The following is a 23,513-nucleotide window of genomic DNA, read 5'->3' as shown; positions in this document are numbered from 1 at the left end:
TGTAAATATGGCAAAATGTTAAAAAATAGTGAATCTAGAGGAAGAGTATATTATTCTTGTTACTCTTGCAAGTTTTATGTAAGTTCGAAATTTTTTAAATAAAGGTTAGGAAAAAAGAATTCAAAGGGAGTATTCTATTCTAGAAAAAGACGATGTCAGCATGTTGTGGGTAACCATAGCATCTGAATGCTCTGCTTAACAAACTTGGGAACCAACTGAAGGTCTTGTTTTGAACACATTGTTTGAAGCAATCGGCTTACCTAGCTGTATGTCTTATTTGCCCTGAGTTTTTGCTTCAGAGGATAGTCATAATCTTTTGCCCTGTGGTTTTCCTTTTTATCTGTACTCAGCCCTGATTCTGGTCCTAGCTGCTTTTATTGGGGAAAAATAAATAAATAAAACCATCTAATTTGTACTTTCTGCTGAAAATCAGGTTTCCGAGCAGGAAATGGATGCAGTGATAGCACACAGCACTTACCAGGAGAGCAAAGAGGCCAATTCCTCCCCTGGCTTAGGTACTGTAATTGCACATTTTCATTCAACATTCAGAAGAGTTTTTCATTAAGTTCTCCCTGGGGCACTCCACTGTGCAATATTATTGAATTCTTTGTAATTCTCAGGTTTGGCAGAAGTAGCTGTCAAAGAGAATCTATGCTTTCTCTTGGCTGCTACTTTTGACTCCTGCAGTTATTTAATGGGCTCTATTAAAGTTCTAATCATGTATACTTCTTATGCTACTTTAATTTGCAAAAATGAGGTAGCAGTATTTCATGTGTTTATGTACAATGCATCTGAAATGTTCCTGATGAAAATGAAGTGACACCAAAATATCAGTTGTTGAAGAGATGCAGAATATTATCTGTCCAAAAAACCTGGGATTTATTTACATGAATTAAAAGTTTCAACCTAAGAAGGATAACTTAGGCTGCAAAACTCATGATCTCCCCCTTCTCAAGTGGAAACTTTCAGGCAGAGGATTGAGACAGTAAGAATTTCATATCAATTCAAAACATGAAACACTGTATCAAAGTTTAAGACTAATGTTTCCTGTTGAAAGGACTGTGCAAACATGGCTAAACTCAAGACATTGCTGATGTTAAGATTGATGTTGGGAGGAAAAGGAACTGAGACATAAGTTACTGGTTGTCAGAGGAAAAGGAAGGCATAGAATATTTTGACAAGCATGAAATGCCCTGGTTATTTGCATCCGTAATTAATATATTTAAAGTGGGCACAACCATAATGTGCTCTTTATTCAAGCAGCTCATTCTCCTGACCTGCCTGAAAGCTGTCCTCTCATCATCCCAACATATCCACTTGATCATTTATGAAAGATTTTATTAAGCCATGATCCACATGCCCAGGATCTTTTTGCTCATGGCATATAATTTAAAGCCTCAGTGCTGTCTTTTCATCCTTCAACTAAAAACTAAAAGAGATATTTCAACTCTCTCCCCAGTTCCTTTATGAGCTTCTTGAGTGGTGTTCCTTTGTTCATTCATCTTTCAGTCCATCCAACAAATAATCCATGAACACTTCCCAGATGCAGTGCAATGCTGAGCACTGTGTGGTCAGATCAGTGAAGGTCTCAGCCCTGTAGTTAAGTAGTTGAGGAAGGGAGATGCGATGCATACACTTACAAGAAAACTGTGTGTATGGAAACTGGTGGATGGAAAGCTATTAGTATAAAATTCTTTTGAAATTCAGAAGAGGAAGTTACTCCCAACGGGGATTATCATGGAGATGGTAGCATCTGAGTTAGAGCTCAAAGCATGAACTGAATCTCGGGAGGTGGGATGGGGAGGGGATCAAGTACCCAGGTAGACTCCATGCACGTGGGCCATCAGTGCCAGTCCAGCAAAGAGAGTCTTGTTTAATCTGTTTGGCTCCATCTTTTCTAGTTAGGGATGTGAGCCTGTTTGTAAGGATGTGAGCTTCGTTGTTTTGACAATATGGCGATTTTTCCCCCCTACAGGCATCCCCTCGAGGAGTCCCTCTCTTGCAAAAAAGGTGAGTCAAGTCTCACTACCACCTTTATCGGCTGACCCACAAATCAATTCCTGGCGCCTGTAAGTCAGGCCGAAGGTCCTAACCCAGTTTTCTGTCCATGAGTTATTTTGGCCACTTTACACAGGAAATGGCAACAATGCTAATTTGGAAACAATTATGCACATCTGTGTTTCTTTTATTAGATATTCATCTAGGAAAAGGATAGGGCAACAAAATAGAAAAACTGAGATGCAGTTTGAAAAACAGTTTTCAAATGGCTCCATAATAAAGAGGCCTCTGTAAATTTTGAGGGGACCTACGACTTTAGGGAGACTGGAGCCTTTCTCAGCTGGCTGTTCCTAAACCCCAGTGCATCCCAGTGCATCTCAGTGCAAGATTTAAGCTCCCCTGTTTTTTGTTCATCGGTAGGCTGAACCGGTGGCTTGGAATTTCATTCTGTTTTTGCTATCTCTTTTCCCAGTGTTTTTCCTGGGACACTTGATACATTGCTGCTGTGACTTTCCTCATCATGTCTAAACATTTGGCAAGAAAAAAAAAATACTTCAAAATATTGTCTGACAGCATTTATCACCTTTTTATTCATTGTGTAATTTAGCCATTCTATAGTAATGGAAAAATGTAAGTGGGTGTTTACTATCACAGCTGCTTCAAATGACTGTGGATTAGGACAAAGTGTGCTTGAACAGATAGGAAGTTATTAGTTTACAATAATCTGATTCTGGTGCGGCTTCCTCACTACCCGACACTCTTCTTCAGCAGGACTCCCTGATTTCCGAATCTGAGCTCTCCCAGTACTTTGTCCAAGATGTCCCAGGCGCCTTGTCAGACTTCGTGGTGGCCGGCTCTGAGGACGAGGACCACACGGGGAGCGGCTGCAGCCCCTCCGAGGATGGCTGCCTGCCACCCACCACCTCCAGTGAGCAATAGCAATTTTCTGCTTCTGGTCCCATTGGTTTCTGTGTCGCGGTGTTACAACGTGAAAGGGGAACTGGAAACCATGCCTGTGGTTGAGTGGAAAAGCCTGAACTGACTAAATGGAGAGTTGACTCCTGGAAAATGCAGCCCATTGTTAATGACTGGCCACTTGGTTCTGTGGTAAATGGCAGGTGCACATCCTACACCCAGTGCTTTGAAGGTGGCTAAACCGGACACCTTTAGATGCAATTTGCATAGCATGGTATTGAAATGTATGGCATCAGATCAGAGCTAGCGACCTGATAGCTTCTGGTTTAGGGGTTAGGGGAATCTAAGCCAAATTCCAGGTCTCTTCCTTCACTAGGCCCTAACTTAATTCTCTTTAGAAGGCAATAAGTGAAAAATTCAGGACTCTTGAGACAGATGTTATCAAACAGTTTTATTTTTAATCTCATTGATTATCTTCTCAATATAATATGAGATAATGATCTGATATGCAGTGTACTGATGTCTCGTGCTTCTGTTAGTGTGGTTTCCTTATGTTTATTTCTGGTGTCTGAACAAGAAAATCCCCCTGTCTTAGGAGAGGCAGAGATGGCCACTCTGGCTCCCATTTGGCGATGAGATGAGATCTCTGAGTTAATGGGCTTAGTCAAGTGTCATACCTTTAGCAAGATATAAATGTTCCTCCTGGTTGGAACTTACACCATGATCTCAGGCTTCTCTGTACCACACTCTAGCAGCTTGTGTGCCTATTTATCAAACCAGCATCCTTTTGCAGATGAAGGAAGGACCTCGGGCAGTGAGAAGGCCCAGGTGGGCAGGACTTGGTCCCAGGAATCCTCCTAAAAAGGCATTTTCAGCATCAGCATCTAGCTTGAACTCCAGTGATGTCTTAGACATCGTGGATATTGGCGAGTCTCTAGGCAATACACATGTTTAAGGTAAACCATCCAGAGATTGAAATAATTAATAAGCAAATAAGTTTTAAAAAAAGGGGGGAGAGGAAGGCCAGTAGGAAAAGGAGTAAGGGAAGCTGGCTGGCTGCTCTGTGCATATCCCAAGAAGCCATATCATTTATGCATGGTGTCCAGTATCCAGAGGGTGTGTATCTGGCAATTGTGCATATGGAATCACTTGTGTGTAATGAAGGGGGTTAAATTATAAGACCAGGCCAGGCAGGAAACCTGATTTCATTTGACTTCTCTTTCCCCACCTCCACCAGCTCCCAAGGAACCAGGAAAAGCAAGGGCCAACAGCCTGGTGTCTTTAGGAAGCCAGCGGGCCTCTGGGCTCTTCCACAAGCAGGTGACAGTTGCCAGACAAGCCAGTCTCCCTGGGAGCCCTCAGGTGCCCCGAAACCCTCTCCTTCGCCAGAGGAGGGTGGGCCGCTATGATGCTGAGGATGCCAGCGACGAGGGAGAGTTTGATGGCGAAGGCAACTGCCTCTCCCTGCCTGGGAGCCTCCCAGGTCCCAGCAGGCCTCTGATGGAGGACGACTCTAGGCATGTCTTGACGACCTCTCCCAAGGTCATGGGGCGAGACGACCAAGAGGAACAGCCCCAGAAAACACTGGTCAGCAAGGCCTCCTCAGTGCCTCTCTTTGGCAGCCCATTGGACTTAGAGGAGAGTGTCCCAGGGGGCCTGAGGGTCACTTCTTCCCATGCAGCCAGCCTGCTGGCCTGTGCAGAGGCCCCCAGAGGTGGGCCAGACTGTTTGGGAAGGAGGGGGCTGTCAGGATCCGGGAGTTCACCCAAACTGGAATATGAGGCTGACACAGGCACCCAGAGGCTGATGAGCACGGAGAGCCCAAGCTCCCCCCAGCAGAAGGAAGACAAGCTGGGGGTCAGGCACAAACCAGTGGCCAGGGTCAGCCCGCACTGCAAGAGGCCAGAGGCTGAGGCCAGGCCCAGTGGCTCAGAAACAGTAAACCTGACTGATGGGGCTGACGGCCGCTGCGGCCTTGACTTGAAAGTGCAGAACACTTGCATCCGAGTGACCGTGACTGGTTTTCGGCCGGGTGGAACCTCAGAGAAGGTAACTGATTTTCTCTTAGTCACTTGGGATCTGAGAGAATGTGGAGCATCTTATCAAGCACAGGGAAATCTGCCTTTAAGGGAGGGTAAAGATTAGAGAAGTGGCTCTCAATAGTCATTCATTTCAGCACACACACAGTCGCTGAGGAGCCTGTTAGTGTATCAGCAGGCTGGTGGGGAAAGTGCCCAGGTATGGTGTCATAGGTCATTTGGCCAAAAGAGACAATGACCTCTCGGCCACACACAGGCCCGTGGCTGATGGACGGGCAGCATGATGCGAGTAAAGGTAGATGCTGGGCCCAGCACCAGCTTCTCACTGACCAGTGGGGTGACCCCAAGAGCAGGTTATTGAAATTTCTGGAGCTGCAGTTGTCTGGACATTAAACTAAGGGTGGTGCTATCTGCCTGATCACCTCACAGAGCTGGAGTGGCCATCAAGCATAGGTTAACAGTGATTATCTTTAGCTGATAAGATTCTGAGTGATCCTTAGGTTTTCAAACTTTCTGCAGTGATAATGTGTAATTAAAGCTACTCAGACCCTAGAGTATCACATGAAATAATGGGCATGTGTTCATTTAGAAACTTACAATGCACCACATTAAATGCAAGTTAATATTATTTACATTACTACTTGGTTGTATATATGTTAGAATGGCCCAGAATTATCAAATTGCTCGTTTTACATTTCAGTATACCTCCACTTTAGCAAGAAGAAAACAAGAGAAATTAACATTGTTTATGATCTCAACATAAATAATTTCTCTCTAAATGAAGAATCTGAGATAACTTGTAAGCCATATTTATAAAGATGTATGTTTAAGTGGTTTATATAAACATATATGTAAATAGACCCAGAAAATATAAAGTCATAAAAACTATGCTAGGCAGAAGGGGTTTTTGTTAACCTTACAGAAAAAGTAGAAATGCACATCTTTTTTCCTCCTCCTAAAAAACTGTTATTACCTCCAATTAGCACGTGTGTTGTAAAATGTAATGTTCAGCTAATGGGAGAACTCCTTTTAAAATATATCATCAAGTTTTAGGTAACTGTATAAAGGCAAATTAAGGTTTTTATTCACAATAATTTGTATCCATTAAAATAATAGTTTTTGTAATTATGATTTAGTATTCCCAATAAGAACTTTGAGTAGCACTAAAAAGTTTCATACAAAGGTTTAATTTTTCTCATAAAAGTTTTAGTTCCAAAATTTGATTTTATTGATACATGAGAAAGAGAACGCATTACCAGAAAGTATTCACCCTCAAATATCAGTAGCTTAAAAAAAAAAAAAACTTTTGGTAAGTGGATTGTCTTATACTGCTTTTATTTAATACTTTTTAAAATTGAGATGAAATTCATGTAACATAAAATTAAACATTTTAAAGTATATGATTAAGCAACAGTGTACTCACCATGCTGTACAACCATGTCCTCTATCTAGTTCCAAATCTCTTCTACTGGTTTTATATTACATTTCTGCTTTACTAGTAAATAAAAAATTAACTGAGTTGAACCCTAGATACATTTGCCTCAACAGATAGTTGACAGTTTACTAAATGATTTTTTTTTTTTTACCAGCGTAGTTGAAAGGCACTCAAGCATTTCACCTCTTTCCTCTGCTGCCACCTTTGGGCCACTTCATGGCTCCTTCACTCAGAGAGTAAACTTCAAGTAAATCTGGTTTAACCTTTTATATTTGTTTCTAATTTTTATTTACAGTAGATATGAGATAGAAGAAAGGAAGATAAAGTAATTGACACTTGGATGAATTATTAAATTATTAAATATTAAATGAATTATTAAATTATTAAATTCTGAAATATTAAATGTCAGTTTTGCGTACCCAGCTTAACCCTCTCCCTAACCACCACACTGAGGAGCTGATCTCACAGTCTTGGATATCTACGCAGTATAGTGACAACTGCACCTTATATCTGCACAGCGTCTTGTATGCTGCATAGTTTTATTACTTATCTCAATCATATTTTGTTTAAAACTCTATGAGCTGTAACGGGCAAGTCTTATGATCCCCATTTCTTTTCCAATTACACTTTATTGTGCTAAAATACACATAACATAAATTTTACCATCTTAACCATTTCTCAGTGTACAGTTCAGTGGTATTAATACATTCATCACATGGTGCAACCATCACCGCCGTCCATCTCCAGAACTCTTCATTCAGTAAAATGTAAACCCTGTACCCATTAAGCAATGCCTCCCCATCACCCCCTCCACCAGCCCCCCCACCACTCTACTTTCCGCTCTATGATTTTGACTGCCCTGTGTACTTCGTGTAAGTGGAGTCATACAGTGTTGCCTTTTTGTGACTCACTTATTTCACTTGGCATAATGTCCTCAAAGCTCATCCTTGTTGCGGCATAGCTCAGAATTTCCTTCCTTTTTAAGGCTGAATAATATTCCATTGTGTGTATATACACATTTTGTTTATTCATCTGTTAATGAACGCTTGGGTTACTTCCACATTTTAGCTGTTGTGAATAAGTGCTATGAACATGGGTGTACAAATCTCTCTTTGAGACCCTGCTTTCAATCTTTGGGGTATATACTCAGAACCGGGATTGCTGAATACATGGTAGTTGTACTTTTACTTTTTCAAGCGTCCATACTGTTTTGCACAGTGACAGCGCCATTTTACATTCCCACCAACAGTGTACAGGGTTCCAGTTTCTCCACATCCCCTCCAACCCTTGTTTCTGTTTTTGTTCTTCTTGTTTCTGTTTTTTAATCTCAGCCATCCTAATGGCTGTGAGATAGCATCTCATTGTGGTTTTGATTTGCATTTCCCTGATTACCCATATTTTAAAGTCAAGAAAAGTGAGGCTTAGGAAGAGTGACACCACCATGCAGTTTAGTGGACTTTAGCCCAGAATCTGGATCTTGTGGCTTAAAGTCCAGGGTCTCCTCTGTAGATGATGTGTTAGGATGCAGAAAACCTGAAAGCTATTGGCAGTGACTTGCAGCTGTCATTGTGCCAGGAATCTCTGGGAAAGCTGGCCATCCAGGATGAGTGTGTTCCTCCCAAATGCCTGCGAGCCAGTGTTCTGCCCCACCCCGCAGAGAACCTGCCTGGAGCTGCACCAGAGCGGACAGGTAAGATGAGTTTATCACTTGTTATGCTTCAAGATGGGAGGGTAGAAGTTACCCCCATAAAAATATTACATTTGGAGAATTTCAAAGGGAAAAAAATTTTTACTCAGATTACTGATACATAAAGCTGCCTGCATTTAAAGAGTTTACTAAATCTACACACCATGTAGAGTATGCCCATTGGCAGTCCATCAACACTCTACCCATTTTGTGACATGAATCCTAGTGAATGAGACATGAAATGAAACAGAAGATTTCCAGTCCTCCAGAACCTCAGCACTCTGCTCATGTGAAATCAAATGCACTGAGAAATGGCAGGACGACCTCCACAGGGAAAAAGTAAACAATTAATGCTTTTTACCCCACACCTCCACAGAAAATATTTGAGTAGCCTGCTGAGGTCAACAAGATTCTCCTAGGCCAACTTGATGGGCACTGGCCCTGGCAGGCAGTCCTAAGCCCTCCTGTCTCAGCTCACCTGTCACCTGCTCTGTCACCGTGTCCTGCACCCACGGCATCATTTGTAAAGGCTGCTGGGCCTTCCCTGCCATGAAGAGGAGTTGACTGAGTCAACTTCTTCTCATCATTGGGCATTTGGGGGGGTTCTAAGAGAAGGATTTTTTCTTTTTAATTTAACACATACAAATTTAGTCTATTGCAAGTCCAGTGACTTTTCAAGACAGCTCCTTTTCAAGAAATAACTCAGGGGATACAAGCTGACATAAGAGAAGGATTAGTTTGATAGGTGACATCAAGGACTGCCTCTGTGTCATTTTACCTCCCTGATATAAAACCCTTTCAGGTTACATACTTTGCAATGAAGTCAAATTGCTAACAAAAATGTAGGGCTTCTTCAGCAAGTGAGCCTGAACCTGAAAAACAGCCTTTAAATTCCTTCTTGTGTCTCAGGGCCCCTTTTCCCATTGCCAGTACCAGCAGAAGCAGGGAAGGCCTGCTGGCAAGAGTTCAGGAAGGTCGAGCAGAGGACAGGAGCCCGTGGGTTTGGATCTGGCACGCCTCAGCCTTCCACCGGGGCCCACAGGTGTCCCGATAAGCCAGCCTCTTGTTGCCCGGTGCTGTCTACACAGAGGCCACAGAGTCAGGAGTTACGTAGCAGTGTGGGCCATGGGGCCAGCTTTCTGGGGCAACCCTAGCTATGAGCTCTGTTAGCCTGGACCCACTGCTTAGCCACTCTGGGCCCCTACCATCCCAGCAAGGTTTCACAGGACCCACCTGAAAAACTCCGAGCACAGTGCTCAGTCCTAATATTTAGTTCTTAACTATTGACATAGGCACCTCAGGGGAGAGAAGGCATACACAGCAAAGATGATTTGTGTGGGAGATGTGGAGCAAATGTAACACAGACACACATCTCAGAGCAAGAGCTGTCACTGTGACTGAGTTTCTCCAACTCAGACCCATAGTTCCTAAGAAAACGGGGAATCTAAGGTTCTTTTTCAGGCAGTACCCCCCACGCCCTCCCCGACCACTGTTAGTCAAGGCATATGCAGGGCTTAATTTTGAGAAGGCACCTCCAGGATGGAACCATCTCATAGGAAAACATCATTTCCCATGACCTCCTAGCATGTCACCTGTCCCTGCACCTCTTGGACTTCATGCTGTTTCTTCTTTGCTTTCACTCCACTTTCTTCCTCACCTTCCTACCATCACTCTCTGGTCCAGCTACCCCCAGACCTCCACTCAAGCCCCCACCCCTCTATCCGAGCTCCCCCAGGGTGACCTGGCCTTCTGGTGCTCCTGCTCCTCTAAACTTGGTCAAGACATGACTGAAGCTCAGTGTGAACTTGCAGCCTGTCTGTAGCATTGTGTGGGCTTCCCCAAATTAGCCTCACCTCCTACACTAAGCAAAAAGTCCCTAAAGTTTGGTGCTTGGACTATTTTATGCTTTTCTATATGGTTCACAGTCCTCACCATGAGGCTAAACCCCCCCGTGGATGAGAGCTACACCCAGCTGTGATCAGCCAGATGCTGGGACCTCTGCAGAATCAGCACGGAGCCCAGGAAGCAGGATGGCAGCCTGGCTCCGCTGCCTTCTGCCACTGGAGAGTGGATGGTGTAAGGAAACCCAGGTGAAGGGTTTCTGGTGTCCCCCACCCTTAAAAATAACTGAGAGAGAGAAAAAAATGGCAAAACGAAGGTTCATTCTGCCAGCCAGTCTGAGTTATTTTAGAGCCTCTAAAGCAGGGTAGTGTTAGTTAAATGAGAGCGCTCTGTAATGTTAGAGACAAAAGCAGAATGACAATAAGGCCTGCATTTAGGCTGTGGAATGTCTTTCTGAAAAAGAGAATAAAAATTGAGATTGTTTACTATTTTCCATTTTATTTAAATTGAGAGGTTTTATATTTTCACATATTTTCCCCTGTATCTGCCCTTCCATTTCACCTTTTGTAATATTCTCAACGCAGGACCGGACAGCTCCCCAGACCTCATCCCTTCCCCGGGGCAGATGGGGGCAGCTGACCCTGAGCCCAGCAAGACCTCAGTGGACTCGGGGCAAGTGAGATGGCCAGAGGACCTCAGAAAGCCAGCGTCACCCTGGGTCCCTGAGTCTGAGGACAGATCTCAAGTCTGCCTCACCCAGGAGTGCAGCACATCCCTGGGGAAGGCGGCCGCAGCTCGTCCTGACTTCAGCAGCACTCCGGCAGCCCCAGAAGCCAGCTCACCCGGCAGCACCAGGAAGGCATCACACAGCAGAGTGGCCCCCGAGGAAGAGGGAGCACCTACAGCTGGTGCCATCCTGTCACGAGACCACCTCATGCCCCAGGTGGAGAGACGCAGAGACGCAGGTAAACACAGCAAGGCTGAGCAGACGACAGGAATCCTCGCACCTGAGGACTCCTGGGAGTCCCCTCTGCTCGCGGGGAGACCCTCTGTGTCTGAGAGGGCACCTCAGGCCAGCCGCCCCCTGCCAGTGCCCGCTGACAAGACCCAAAAGGTGTGCGACGGTGTCCCTGGGCACTGCCACCCCCAGGACAGTGCAGTGAGCCCCGTGACTGATATCGACAGGCTCATCAAGGACTTGGATGCGTCTGAAGCAAGACTTCAGTCCCCTTCAGAAGGGGACTGGGTGCGCCCAGAGGGCGGTGCTCAGGGTCAGCCTCCTGCAGGAGCTGGAGGTGGAAGTTCCCGCCATGCTGAGCCAGCACTGGGGAGCCAGACCCACACCCCGAGGAGGGCCTGGGCTGCTGGCCAACCCCCTCACCCACAGTGGGCCTCCCAGCCTTCAGTTTTGGATTCGATTAATCCTGACAAGCATTTTACTGTGAACAAAAACTTTTTGAGCAACTACTCTAGGAATTTTAGCAACTTTCACGAAGACAGTATGACCCTGCCGGGCCCGGATGGCAATACGGAGCCGCCTCTCCCATCCATGTATGGTGATGCCGAGGACTCGTCTGACCCCGAGTCACTCATGGAAGCCCCACAAGCTTGCACCAGGGACAACTGGTCACCTCCTCGTCCTCCTGGGTCATCTCACAGGGATGATACCACGGAGTCTGAGGAGGAGCAAATCGAAATGTGTTCCACAAATGGCCCCCCCAGGGTACCCGGCCTGGCTTCCCAGGCACCTGCGCAGGCTGTACCCCACCCTGCTTTAGCCAAAGTCCTGCCATTAAAGCACAGCACTCCAGGTCCAGTGGCGGGAAATCCACAGGAGGGCACGTTCTTCTTGCCAGGAGCCTCGTACTCTTCAATCCCAGACTCTTCCCAGCCATTTTCTCTCTCGGATCAAGGTTCTCAGGAGCATGAACCTCACATGGACACGAGGATTTCGCAAAACCCCAGGCCCACAAGTGAGGAAGAAACCACAGGAGCCCCCGGGGCCAGCTCGGCTACAGAAAACAGCCAGCTTCCCAAAGCTACCAGGCATTTTTACAGCCTTCCAGTCATTCTCAGCAGCCCAAACATGGTAAATGGTTTGCAGCATGACTCGCCAGGTGGCAAAGCCCCAAATAAAAGACAAGAAACAAATGTTAATGCAACTGAAAATCCATCCACCTTTAGTGAGGATCTCCCTAAGGATGGAGAATCTGTTTTGGCAAATCTACACATCTCCGAAAGTCAAGACCTGGAGGGCATGCTACAGAAACCAAAAATGACCCCCCGGAGGCCAATCATGGCCTGGCTTAAAGAAATAAATAAAAATACCCAAGGTACACATTCCCAGAACAAAACTGAAAAGGATCAATCCATGATGCCAGCCAGAAGTCCTGACTCCAAAAGTCAGGTGTTGAGCTCCAGCCACAGAAAGGGCACCGTGCCCTCCAGCCCTCCTCAGCTGAAACTGAATCTGGAAAATCAAGACCCGCCTAAAAAGAGCTCTGTGGAGACACTTTTAAGTAACTGTCAGAAACCCAAATCTGGTCCCAAGCTGAAGAGACTGAACATCAAAAGCAGAAGCAAAGTCAGTTCCGAGGCCCCTGCTGCTAACGTGGCTAAGCCTGGGGGGGTCGACCACAGGAGATCCCTCATTTCACCCCAGGCCTCCCACAAAGTGCTTTCTAAGGTAGAGTCACACCGCGTCCACACGGCCCATGAGGAACCAGACCAGAATGCCACAGCCACCCCCGCATCTCCCCAGTGTGGACTGGACAGTAAGCTGCCCCCCGCAGCCTCAGGATCACTGAAGGCCTCAGTATCAGACACAAGCATCAGAACATTCACTTCACCCCTGACCTCCCCCAACGCTCTTCCTGAGCAAGGTTCTTGCAGCAGGTTCCACATGGCTTTCCACTCGGAGCCCGACAGGGGTTGCCCAGCCGCCCCCAGATCTCCTAAGTGTGGACTGGAGCACAGGGCTCCCCCCGCCACCTCAGGGGTGAGTCCACTGGTGCCCAGGAACAGCACATCCACTGCCCCAACCGAGCAGGAGATCCCACCTCCCGGGCACAATGAGTGGCTTGTGTGTGGCCAAGCAGATTCAGCACCAGAGGCAGCCCAAGCTCGGGGGACTGGAGGCACAGGAAACAATTCAACTACCAGTGGCCCCCTAGAAGGAGCAAACCAGCTGAAAATTGTTGAGATTTCTTCTGAAAGAATGCCAAGCAATGCATGCGGTGACAAGCCAGCTGAAAATGACAGGCGAGGAGAGTTCTTGGCCCAGAGCAACTGTCAGGAGAACAGTGAAATCAGACTCTGTCACCAGGCAGTGGAATTGTCCCCAAATCATCCCTTGTCACTCCCATCTCATGCCTGCCAGGTGGAGCAGGAAACGCAACGATCTTTCAAAGTGGCAAAACTGGCTTCCTCCTGCTCGTCCCCGCAACTGCCTACTAAAAAGTTAGATGCCAACCAGGGAAAGTTGAGCCAGATGTCTGACTCCCTAGAGATGCCCCAAAACGGCACACCCGCGGGCCCAGCCCTGGATGACCATCCCTACTTCATGCCCAGGCCGGCGACCCGCACCTACTCCATGCCAACCCAGTTCTCGAGCCACTTTGGACGGGAGGGGCATGCCCTGCACAGCCCAAGTCACTCCTACCGAGACTGCCAGGTGCCCACGACAAGCGGTGGCCTCTCTGAGGCCAAAGCTTCCAGAGGCGGCGTCCTTGGCCTGGCCAACGGGCAGGGCGTATATAGTGTAAAGCCCCTGCTGGAGACCCCGAGGAACCTTCCAACGGCAGACGATGGGGCTGTCCTTTCAGCACCAGAAACGAGCTGCCCAGTTGCAGACAAAATCAGGGTCACCAGAAGACATTACTACTCTGAGCAGCACTGGCCCCATGAATCTACCTCATTTTTCTCTGTGAAGCAGAGGATCAAGTCCTTCGAGAACCTGGCCAATTCCGACCGGCCGGCAGCCAGGGCCGGGGCTCCCGCCTTCCTGTCAGTGAGCTCCAAGCCCCCCGTTGGGAGACGCTCGTCGGGCAGCACCGCTTCTGGGAGCTGCAGCCAGGCTGGCGACGCGACGGCACGAGCCCTGAGACGCAGCCTGAGCTCCTGCAGCGAAAGCCAGAGTGAGGCCAGCGCCCTCGCCCCGCCCATGACCCAGTCCCCGTCCAGCACGGCGCTGGCGGCCTCCCGGCAGAGTGCGGCGGAGGCAGGGAGCAGAGGCTGCGGTTCAGCCCCGGGGCCACCGCCTGGCCCTGCGGGCACTCCCAGCCCGACAGTGACCCCGGCCTCTCCCGCCAGGAGGAACCGGTCCTCCGTGCGCCACACCCAGCCGTCGCCTTTGTCCCGCTCCAAGCTGCAGGAACTGAGGGCCCTGAGCATGCCCGACCTTGACAAGCTCTGCAGAGAGGACTTCTCGGCCGGGCCGACTGCCGTGCTCTTCAAAACCGAGCTGGAAATCGTCCCCAGGAGGTCGCTGGGCTCCCCTGCTGGAGGCCTCAATGGGAGCAGGGCCTGCCCAAGAGGAAGCAGCCCTAAGGCCGGAGTGCCTGGGACACCCAGTCCAGCCCACGATGTGGGTGAAACCACCCAGGACCTGCCTTCGGGAAAAAGCTGGTCAATTAAGTAGGTATCTGCCCCTCCCCTTATATTTAAGTCAACTTTATTCTTTTGACTATGGACTAGTTTTAGATTCACAAAAAAATTGCAAAGACACCGAATAGAAGTCCCATGTATCCTCTACCCAGCTCCTCCTAACATTAACATCTTAAGTAACGGGTCCATTTGTTAAAAGTAAGAAATGAACATCGGAACAACACAATTAACTGAACTGCAGACTTTATCCAGATTTCACTGAATGAATTCCACTACCATCCTTTTCTGTTCCAAGATCCAATCCAGGAAACCATATTACATTTCACCCCCTTTGTTTTTAATATAATTACTAGCGTTTCCTAAAACACTGCCCTGAGGAGCCTCTTCTATAGACGTGGCACTTCAGCAAATGCGTGGTGAGAGATGGGCAGCCAGGGGGGCGCTGCACCTCAGGAGGGACTCTGGGCCTTAAAAGGTGACTGCAGTTTAACAGATTTCTAACATATTTTGAACTTTCACTTGAGCCTATAGAATATTTTTTAATATGTCAGAAATTTTCTGTTGAATTCCGGCATTGGTCCCCCAACCTCTTGAGGGGATCCCAGAATCCATAGTGATTCCCACCACCATTGGTGGTGTGTGGAACTCCTGTTCAGTGTTTGGGATTCTTCAGTAAGTTTGGGATGGGAGTTAGGACCAAAGGAGAACAGGATAATCAGAAAAGCCCTGCAGTGCGGTAGAAAAGAGATCGTTTTAAATGCATCCTTACAAAATGGAATAATTGTTTCTTTCTTTACTGTTTTTCCAATGTATTTCCATTATTTAGTCTGGATCAACTTCTGGTCTCAGCGGGGGAGCAGCAGAGATTGCAGTCTGTATTATCATCAGTGGGGTCAAAGTCTGCCGTCCTGACCCTCATTCAGGAAGCGAAAGCACAATCAGAGGTGAGCGACACACAGGAAGCCCAGGCAGGTGAGACCGCCACCACGGCTGTGCGCAGGCCTGTCCCCGAGCTCGGGCGCCCCGAGAGCCCCTCTCCAGGCCCGGGCCAGGAGTGCCACAGCTCAGTCGGACTTCTGCCCTGCTTGTAGCTTCAGAAGCCAGACCTTGTCCTGAATTTTTAGGTTCCAGATTGGGGCAGCTGCTGTTTTATTTCTCCAGGAGCAAATGGTTACCCTCCCCCCCATGCCCTGCCTTTGGAGTGTGTCTGCAGAGGGTCCTCAGAACATAACAAGGCCTCTCAGAAATGTTGGGGAATGACCACAAGTCCCTCTGTTCACCTGGACATGAGCTGCTTGTTCAGGGTGCCGCATGCTGAAGAAGTGAGAGGTAGTGTGTGCGTGGTCCCACAGGAGTAAGAAGAGGTTCTGAAGCCTGGGGCTTGAGGCAAAACATCTACGTAGTCATTACAAATACGGTTTTTCAACAGACAGTAACAAAAGGAACCATGAGCTCATGTCTAGAATACTTCTCTGAAGAATATCATTAATTTCTCAGGACTCTCCATAGAGATTTGAGCCTTAATAAAAGGAGTATTTTCTGTTAACAATAAAAAGTAAATAGAAACCACTGTCCTTGGGTGGTAAGGTACCTGGGTCACTGACATCATCCGAGAACACTGTTCCAGAAATTCTAGCATAACCCCGAAGGGTTATGGTGTTGGCATCTAGTAAGGAGTGAGCGTGCTGGGACAGAGAGGAGATGGGTGAGATGGAGATCAGTCCCTTCAGCTTCCATTCCTGCTCAGGCACTGGGTCAGGTCTCCGTGGTTCAGGAACACCACCATTTTCCACCTTCTGCCACCCTTCTCCCTCCTTCCACTTGTTACAGTTAGGTGGGATAGTGGGATCCCGGTTTGCCAGTCCCCTTTCCTCCAGCTGTTTTAGTGTCAGGTAAAACATAAAGGAGAAAACCAAAACCAGCCTCACAAATGAGATGCACATTTTCAGGGACCACAAAATGGGGCCTTTTTGTATGGACTGGGTGCTGGGTGCTGCCCAGAGGCGCCTTCTGGGGCCTCCCCCCCTCCCCCTCTGGTTCCATGTCTGCCGCTAGTACTATGGTTTGGTAGTGAAGATCACTCCTACTCTCATCAGAAAGCAGTTTTCTTTTCCTTTATTTTCTTACTGTCTTCAGTTGATTTCAGAAAGGAACGGTAAACAGAAAGGTGCTACTCTCCCATCTTCAGACCAGAAGTTTCCTACCTTGCTTTTTTCCCAGAGAGCATGGTTTGTAGGTGTTGAAATGGGATGCACAAAGTGATTGCCTGAGGCTTTCTTGGGTGCTGGCAGACTAGGGAGGGACAGAAAACAAGTCCTGGTCTTCTGATTTCATCACACCCAGACCTCGGGAGCTCTTGATGGAAGATCTAGCTTCCCTGACGCTGTGCTAAGCTTCTCAAGAGAGGCAAGATCTGTCCTGACACTCAGCTTCTAGTGCACTTGTATCCCCCAGCACAACTGGGGGGAAAAAAAGCTTGCATAAATTAAAATTTTGATATGCCTTGGAATGCAGGGAGAGTCCCATTTTCAAATATTCTCTTTGCTCTAACAAGCATCTGAGTATTTCTATTTTAGCAACACACGTTATCTCCTAGAAGCTGCACAAAGATCATTTACCAGACCACGTTCCCATTTTTGTTGAGAAAGCCTAGACATCATTCTTCCCTCCCCTGAACAGTGTCTGAGCATATATATATGGTTGACTTGCCTATAAAGTAAAAAATCCCAACCCCAAAAAGTTCTGTAGGATGTTCCAATGTCAGCATATGAAGCCTTGGTTGGGATGAATTTCTTTGGAGAGTGTAAAATGTTGGCAGTTACTCTACAGGATTTACTGAGAGGACTAAACACTTTCTTTTAAATATTGAGTTCCTTCCCCAGCACAATATGGAGGTGGTTTGCTTTTTCAAAAATTCTCACTTTCTCGTGTCAAAGTAATTCTTAAGGGTTATTAGATTCTTTTCTATTGCTGTGTTTATGAGCACCTTGAATTGATGAATTGTAAGTCACTTCTCAGGAAACCTAGCAATGCAGATCTTTCAAATGTTGCTGAATCATGCCTAACATGGCTGAAGGAAGCGAAAATTCAGTATGAGCCCAACTAATTTTTTATTTTAAAATCTTTTATTCTAAAGTATCTTTTGATGGATGCTTGAAATATAAGACAGTCTCGTTACTTAAACCTAGGCCACTACTAAGAATGTTCTAGCCTAAATGTGAGTTGAGTTTTACTGTCCTTTATATTATTTAACGTACTGTGCATCTTATGACTCCCAGTTCATTCCCTGCACCTGAAATCCAATTAACTGAACTTCACAGGAGGAAGGCATAAAACACAACCTCACTGTGCTCTGTCCTGCCTCTTGGCACTTGGCTTATCTGCTGTTGTCGAGACTTGCTTTGCTGTAAATTGTAGACATGATGAATGGTGGGATAAAGAATTCCCTTTGTGATCAAATTATGTGCTATGATCAGATTTAGGAACACATTATCTGGTGCCTAGAATGGCTTCTACACTGTGCCCTGTCCCCGGCCGCATCCTGGTTTATGTCCACCTTCCCTGTGGTTCTATAGTCACAGGACGGGCCTTTGAAACTCCATGTACACACCCCCGGGAGGGGCGCAGGATGGATGGGGCAGGGCTCCCCTGGTTCTGATTCTGTGTGAGAGCTCCCAAGGACCACTGAGTCGGGGGAAGCTGCACAGTGCTATCGAATTCTTACATCAGAACGTGCTTTTCTCAGCACATTCCATACTTGTTCTTTTCCCTAGAATAAAGATGTTTGCTTCATAGTCTTGAATAAAAAAGAAGGCTCAAGTCTGGGATTCAGTGTGGCAGGAGGGACGGATGTGGAGCCAGAATCAGTTGTGGTAAGTGACAATGTCAAGATGTTCTCGGGAAAGCCATTCCTGAAGCAGCCTCAGAATTTGGTCAGGACAAAATTCATGTCAGAGTCCAAGAATGCTAGTGTTTGCTACCAGAACAAAAATGGAAAACCAAGAGAAGCAGTACATATTTTCATTGACAAAGATACACATTTCTAACAAACAGCTGGCTGACATACAGGCCGAGTGACCTAGTAGATCTGATACATACAAGCATGGCTGTCTCCTCATATTCACCTAAGTATTTGTGTAAGCACTAGAAAAATACTGGAATTAATGAAGCAAACCTTCATTTGCTTATGAAATTACTTCTTAAGAATGACCACCTAAAATTCTGTTATCACTCACATGCTTTTGAGAGCATTAGGGAATCCGCTTCTACTGGACAACACCAGCTCCTGTTCATCTCTGTATTCTCATTGCCCATGGCATGCCAGGCTCCCATGAGACACTAGCAAGTTGAGTAAAAATGTATTCAGATGCTGGCACTGACCTTTGTGACCCAAACCGCACACTGAGTATGTTTTTGATAAGCCATGTGTTTGCATGCTTTAGAAAACCTGCCATCAGAAGGTTCCCTTCCTACAGATTTGCAGTTGCCCTTTTGCTTCAACCAGAGGTCATCAATGAATCTGGCTTTTGTCCTCTCTGTGTCCCAGGTCCACAGGGTGTTTTCTCAGGGGGCAGCTTCTCAGGAAGGGACTGTGAGCCGAGGGGATTTCCTTCTGTCAGTCAATGGTGCCTCCTTGGCTGGCTTGGCCCATGGGGATGTCCTGAAGGTCCTGCACCAGGCGCAGCTGCACAGAGACGTCCTCATGGTCATCAAGAAGGGGAATGGTCGGCCCAGACCCTCCACCAGGCAGGAGCCTCCCACGGCCCCTGGGAGTGGCTCACTGTCCAGCAGCACCAGCCCCCTGCGGCCTGGAATGGGTAAGATACCGGCTCCGCAGCCAGCAGGGTGTGAGCAGCCACCAGCGCAGATCCTGGCTGAACACAAAGGAAAAAGCCACCAGCAGCTGGTTCAGGGAAATTAGATGTGCTGTAGTGTTGGCGGATGCTTCTTGAAAATTCAGTGTTACAAACAAGTTATAAGAACCCCCAGTAGTAAGAGTCACACTGATGAAGGTTTAAAATGACTGCTTGACAGCTTCTCTGTCCTAAGAAGGAAGCCTTTTCACATTTGTATCTTCTCGTTAGGACTTAGTGTCTGGTTCAATAAAACAAGAAATCAGTGTTGAAAGAGAAATTCCAGAACTGAGATTTGTCCGTGGGAAATATCAGGGCTTGTAGTTTCCCTATTTTAGCACATAAGGAAATGAGGGGGCATAAGTGTTTAAAAACAGGATTGCAACCTGAGTCAGCCAAGAAGAGTTCAGAAAAAGAGGTTCAAGAACAGATCCTCTGCATGCCCTCCATCCCCTCATGCCAAGGCCACGCCGGAAGCAGTACCAAGTACTTATCAGAACTAAGTACTGCTTCCATTTCTGAAGCACAGACTGGTTACTGCCCTCATGGAATGGCTTCACACATCTGTGGTGCCCTCTCTCTTGGTCGGGAGGGACCTCTCTTTAGTCCAGAGGGCAGAGCAGAGCCTACAGAAGCGCAGCTCAGGGCACTGTGCTCTGGGCGCGGGGGACCCTCTGTTGCTTCCCAGCACCTCTCTGATAAGTCAAGGTAGCTGGACTGCCCTCTGCTCCATGTGGCTTCATCGTGGCCTGAGCAGTTTGTAATGACTTTACTGGAAATGGCACTGATTCCACTGAATAAATAAGCAGCTCCTCTGGTCCCGAGGCCTCCCCAGTGTCAGAGGTGTTCTCGGCCTGCTGGCTTTCACTCTTCTTGAAAGCTGAGGCCCTTCTCGATAGAGGGAAACACCTTAGTTATCAGATCTTGCCGTGCTCATCTTTGCCCCAGCACTCTCTCAACTACTCGATCGATGTTCAGTGGGATCCTGGAAACTTAACCTGTTGAAGGAAACCACTTGGCACTTACTCCTTCCAGAGTTTTTAAGACTCATGAAGTCAGATATCAAAGGCTAGCCTGTCATTTATAATCCTTAAGTATTCCTGTGACACCTTTAGGGCATCTGGCCTTGTGCCAGACTGAAGAGTTATCACATTGTAAACATGTTCAGAGCTTAAATTTAGTTCTTCCCATTCCTTCAGCCCCCTGCTGGGACTCTACTGATCCTTTGCAGTTATTGTGTAACGTGCCCAGGAGCATGCCACCTGGGGCTGCAGGCAGTGGGTTGCACCCTAGCAGCCCCTGGGGAGCTTTGAAAGTCCTGATGCCTAGGCCCTTCCCCAGCTCAGTTCAGTTAGAAACTCTGAGGGGTGGGCTGGGGTGGGACCAGCATCAGTATCTTTTTAAGGTTCCCAGGTGATTCCAGTGTGTAGCCAGAGTTGAGAGCCTCTGGAATGGGCTGTTTCCTGTTTAACAGCAAATAAAATCACTATTACAAAGTCATGGAGCTCCCATTGTTCGTAAATTTCCTTCAGACCAGGTGTGGCCTTCTTTGAATATAAAGGCCAGTCCATGTGGCTTAAAGGCAGTGATGCTGGTCTGGCTCAGCCCTAAGTGAGCAGTTTGATCTGTTGTGGTCCTTCCCTGACTCTCAGGCAACTAAGTGCACCTTTCCACTCAACTCTTTCTCAGCATCCTTCACCAATATAGCATGTAAGTAAGGGAAATAAAAGGCAAGTTTACAGTCCCTGTTCAGACACCGAAGGTGGGCCTCACACAGGCTCTGCAAACTAGCAGGCAGTGTAGGCCCAGCTCAGTCCTGTGGTGCAGGCGTCACCCACAGGGGAGAGAGGAGATGGCACTGAAGACTGCCACTGTGTGACTTCAGTGGGCAGCCAGAGGCAGGGCCACCACTCACAGGTGAACTTGGCACGTGTGGCAGAAGGGGAAGGGAAAGAGGCTCCATGGGGCCAGACTGCGCTTAAGGGGAGGAGACTGGAGCAAGGAGCTGTGGCCAAGGTCCCCACAGAGGCTTGGGAAGGAATCAGAAAACAGCAGAATGACCAGTTTCACCAGGCATCTGGGTCTCAGGTCTTCAATACCTGACTGTGACCTCTGCTACCATTGGCAGCCAGGGCTGGCAAGAAATTGAACTTGGTTCCACCAGTATGACACATCAGTCCTCACTGGGACATGCACCAACAGGGGTTTGACTAGCAGTGTAGCTTCTGGGGCTTCCTGGTTGGCCATAAAAGCGATGTCCACACTTGCAGAAAGTGCTGAGGAGAGAGCAAGGGGTACAGAGACAGCAGGATCAAGGCCAGGAGGGCAGCTCCGAATTTGGGAGGTAACCCTAACTCTGGCCTCAGCTGTTAACAGGGCTCCCAGGTACATGGGACATTTGGGGGGACTGGACACGAGGTGATGAGCACCCTGTCCTTATTTTTACAGATGCCTTGGCTGCCGAGAAAAGTGCAGCTGCACACGATGCTCTGTGTGTTGAAGTGCTGAAGACTTCGGCTGGGCTGGGATTGAGTCTGGATGGAGGAAAGTCATCTATGTCTGGAGATGGGCCGCTGTTTATTAAGAGAGTGTACAAAGGTAACATCCTAGAAAACCCAGCCCTGTCTTCTTTCTGTGTATATCAGTGCCTTCCATTTGGACATGAAAAATAGTTTTTAATGCTTTGTGACATATGGGGTTTACTGTGCATCAGCCCTATTGTGTTTCACACATATTAACTCATGTCATCTACATAACAATCCTATTAGATAAGTACTGTTATTATCCTGGTTTTACCAAAGGAGAAGCTAAGCATGGGGGAGTTCTGCAAGCCCCTAAGGTTGCACAGATGTAAGTGGCAGAACCAGGCTTGAAAGCAGGCAGTCTGGTCCAGAATCTGCCCCTAACCTGTACTATATCCCAAACTCCACATTTCTTTCTCTGTGTTCTTAATATTCAATATGCTATTGATGTGAACATACCAAGCTAAAAAATGCCATCACAGCTGGTAATCAGGGGTACTTAAACATCATCCAAGACTGTAGTCACTTAAAATTGCAAATACTAGACTGCAAGAAAGTAAGATGGTAGGTCAGATTAAAGATGGTGGCATGACAGATGAGACAGAGGCTTCCTCCTAAAACTGCATATAATACGAAAATATAATTAATAAAACTAATCCTGAGAGAGCAACAGGAAAGAGGACTGAACAAGACTGCATACACCTGGAGAAAAGAGCAGACCTCACAGGACAGGGTAATGTACCAAAGCTGTGGCCCAGCTGGACCCAAGCCCCTCCCCCACCCAGCTCACCGGCAGGAGGAAGAGAAACTGAGCAGGGAGGGAGTGGAGGCCTGGGACTGCTGAATATCTAACTCTGGAGATCTGTTCTGGGAGCACGAACCTGCACTTCATGGTGCTTGCATGATACTCTCATGATTATGGGGTTGGAAAGCTAAGATAGGCAGAATTCCTGGAGAGACTGAGATTCTAGCTGCTTGTGGAAAGCAGGGAATCCATATCCAGCTACTCTGGGACAAAAGCTTATACCTGTGTGCTCAGCCCACTGGTTCAGGCAGTGGAGACAGGCACAGCAGCCGGGAAGCGGGGAACAGCTCTTTCCTTCCCCCAGGCACCAATCCCACTCCCCTGTGACCCCCAACACTGCTTCAGGGGCTGAGCAGCTCCAGAGAGTAGAGCTTCTGGACACTAGAGGGTGCCATATACAAATATGAAACACCAAAGGAACCTGGTTCAGAGTAAAATTAATATAACCCCTGAAAAAGACGACATGGACATCATGGCTCTTCCTGAAAGGGAGTTCAAAATAAAAATGATTAACATGCTAATGGAGGTATAGAGAGATATTCAAGAACTCAGGAATGAATTCCGGTTGGAGATCCAATCATTGAAAAGCACAATAGAGGGTATTAAAAGCAGATCAGATATGGTGGAGGAGATGATAAATGAAATAGAAACTAGAGAAGAGGAATACAAAGACGCTGAGGCAAAGAGAGAAAAAAGGATCTCTAAGAATGAAAGAATATTGAGAGAAATGTGTGACCAATCCAAATGGAACAATATTCACATTATAGGGATACCAGAAGAAGAGAGAGAGAGAGAAAGGGATAGAAAGTGTC

The 23,513-nt window shown here is 47.2% G+C and overlaps 1 protein-coding gene across 14 annotated transcripts in view; it reads left to right on the top strand.

Annotated features, from left to right (window-relative positions):
* The window catches only part of PDZD2 (PDZ domain containing 2), a 356,980-nt gene that overhangs the window by 320,951 nt on the left and 12,516 nt on the right, over window positions 1-23,513 (top strand). For 13 of the 14 annotated variants that reach the window (XM_037001705.2, XM_073237473.1, XM_073237468.1 and 10 more), the window contains 10 exons: window positions 434-515; window positions 1,976-2,010; window positions 2,767-2,926; window positions 4,151-4,962; window positions 7,963-8,077; window positions 10,501-14,551; window positions 15,348-15,465; window positions 18,295-18,393; window positions 19,068-19,338; window positions 21,823-21,972. In XM_037001705.2, the coding sequence (XP_036857600.2) occupies window positions 434-515; window positions 1,976-2,010; window positions 2,767-2,926; window positions 4,151-4,962; window positions 7,963-8,077; window positions 10,501-14,551; window positions 15,348-15,465; window positions 18,295-18,393; window positions 19,068-19,338; window positions 21,823-21,972 (5,893 nt within the window). The remainder of the gene's footprint in view (window positions 1-433; window positions 516-1,975; window positions 2,011-2,766; window positions 2,927-4,150; window positions 4,963-7,962; window positions 8,078-10,500; window positions 14,552-15,347; window positions 15,466-18,294; window positions 18,394-19,067; window positions 19,339-21,822; window positions 21,973-23,513) is intronic. The other variant, XM_037001759.2, reaches the window with a different exon arrangement.

This window comes from Manis javanica, chromosome 1 (genome assembly GCF_040802235.1).
Source record: "Manis javanica isolate MJ-LG chromosome 1, MJ_LKY, whole genome shotgun sequence".
In the NCBI taxonomy this organism is placed as follows: Eukaryota; Metazoa; Chordata; class Mammalia; order Pholidota; family Manidae; genus Manis; species Manis javanica.
The sequence above is the reverse complement of the archived record's forward strand: the minus strand, read 5'-3'. Positions and strand labels throughout refer to the sequence as shown.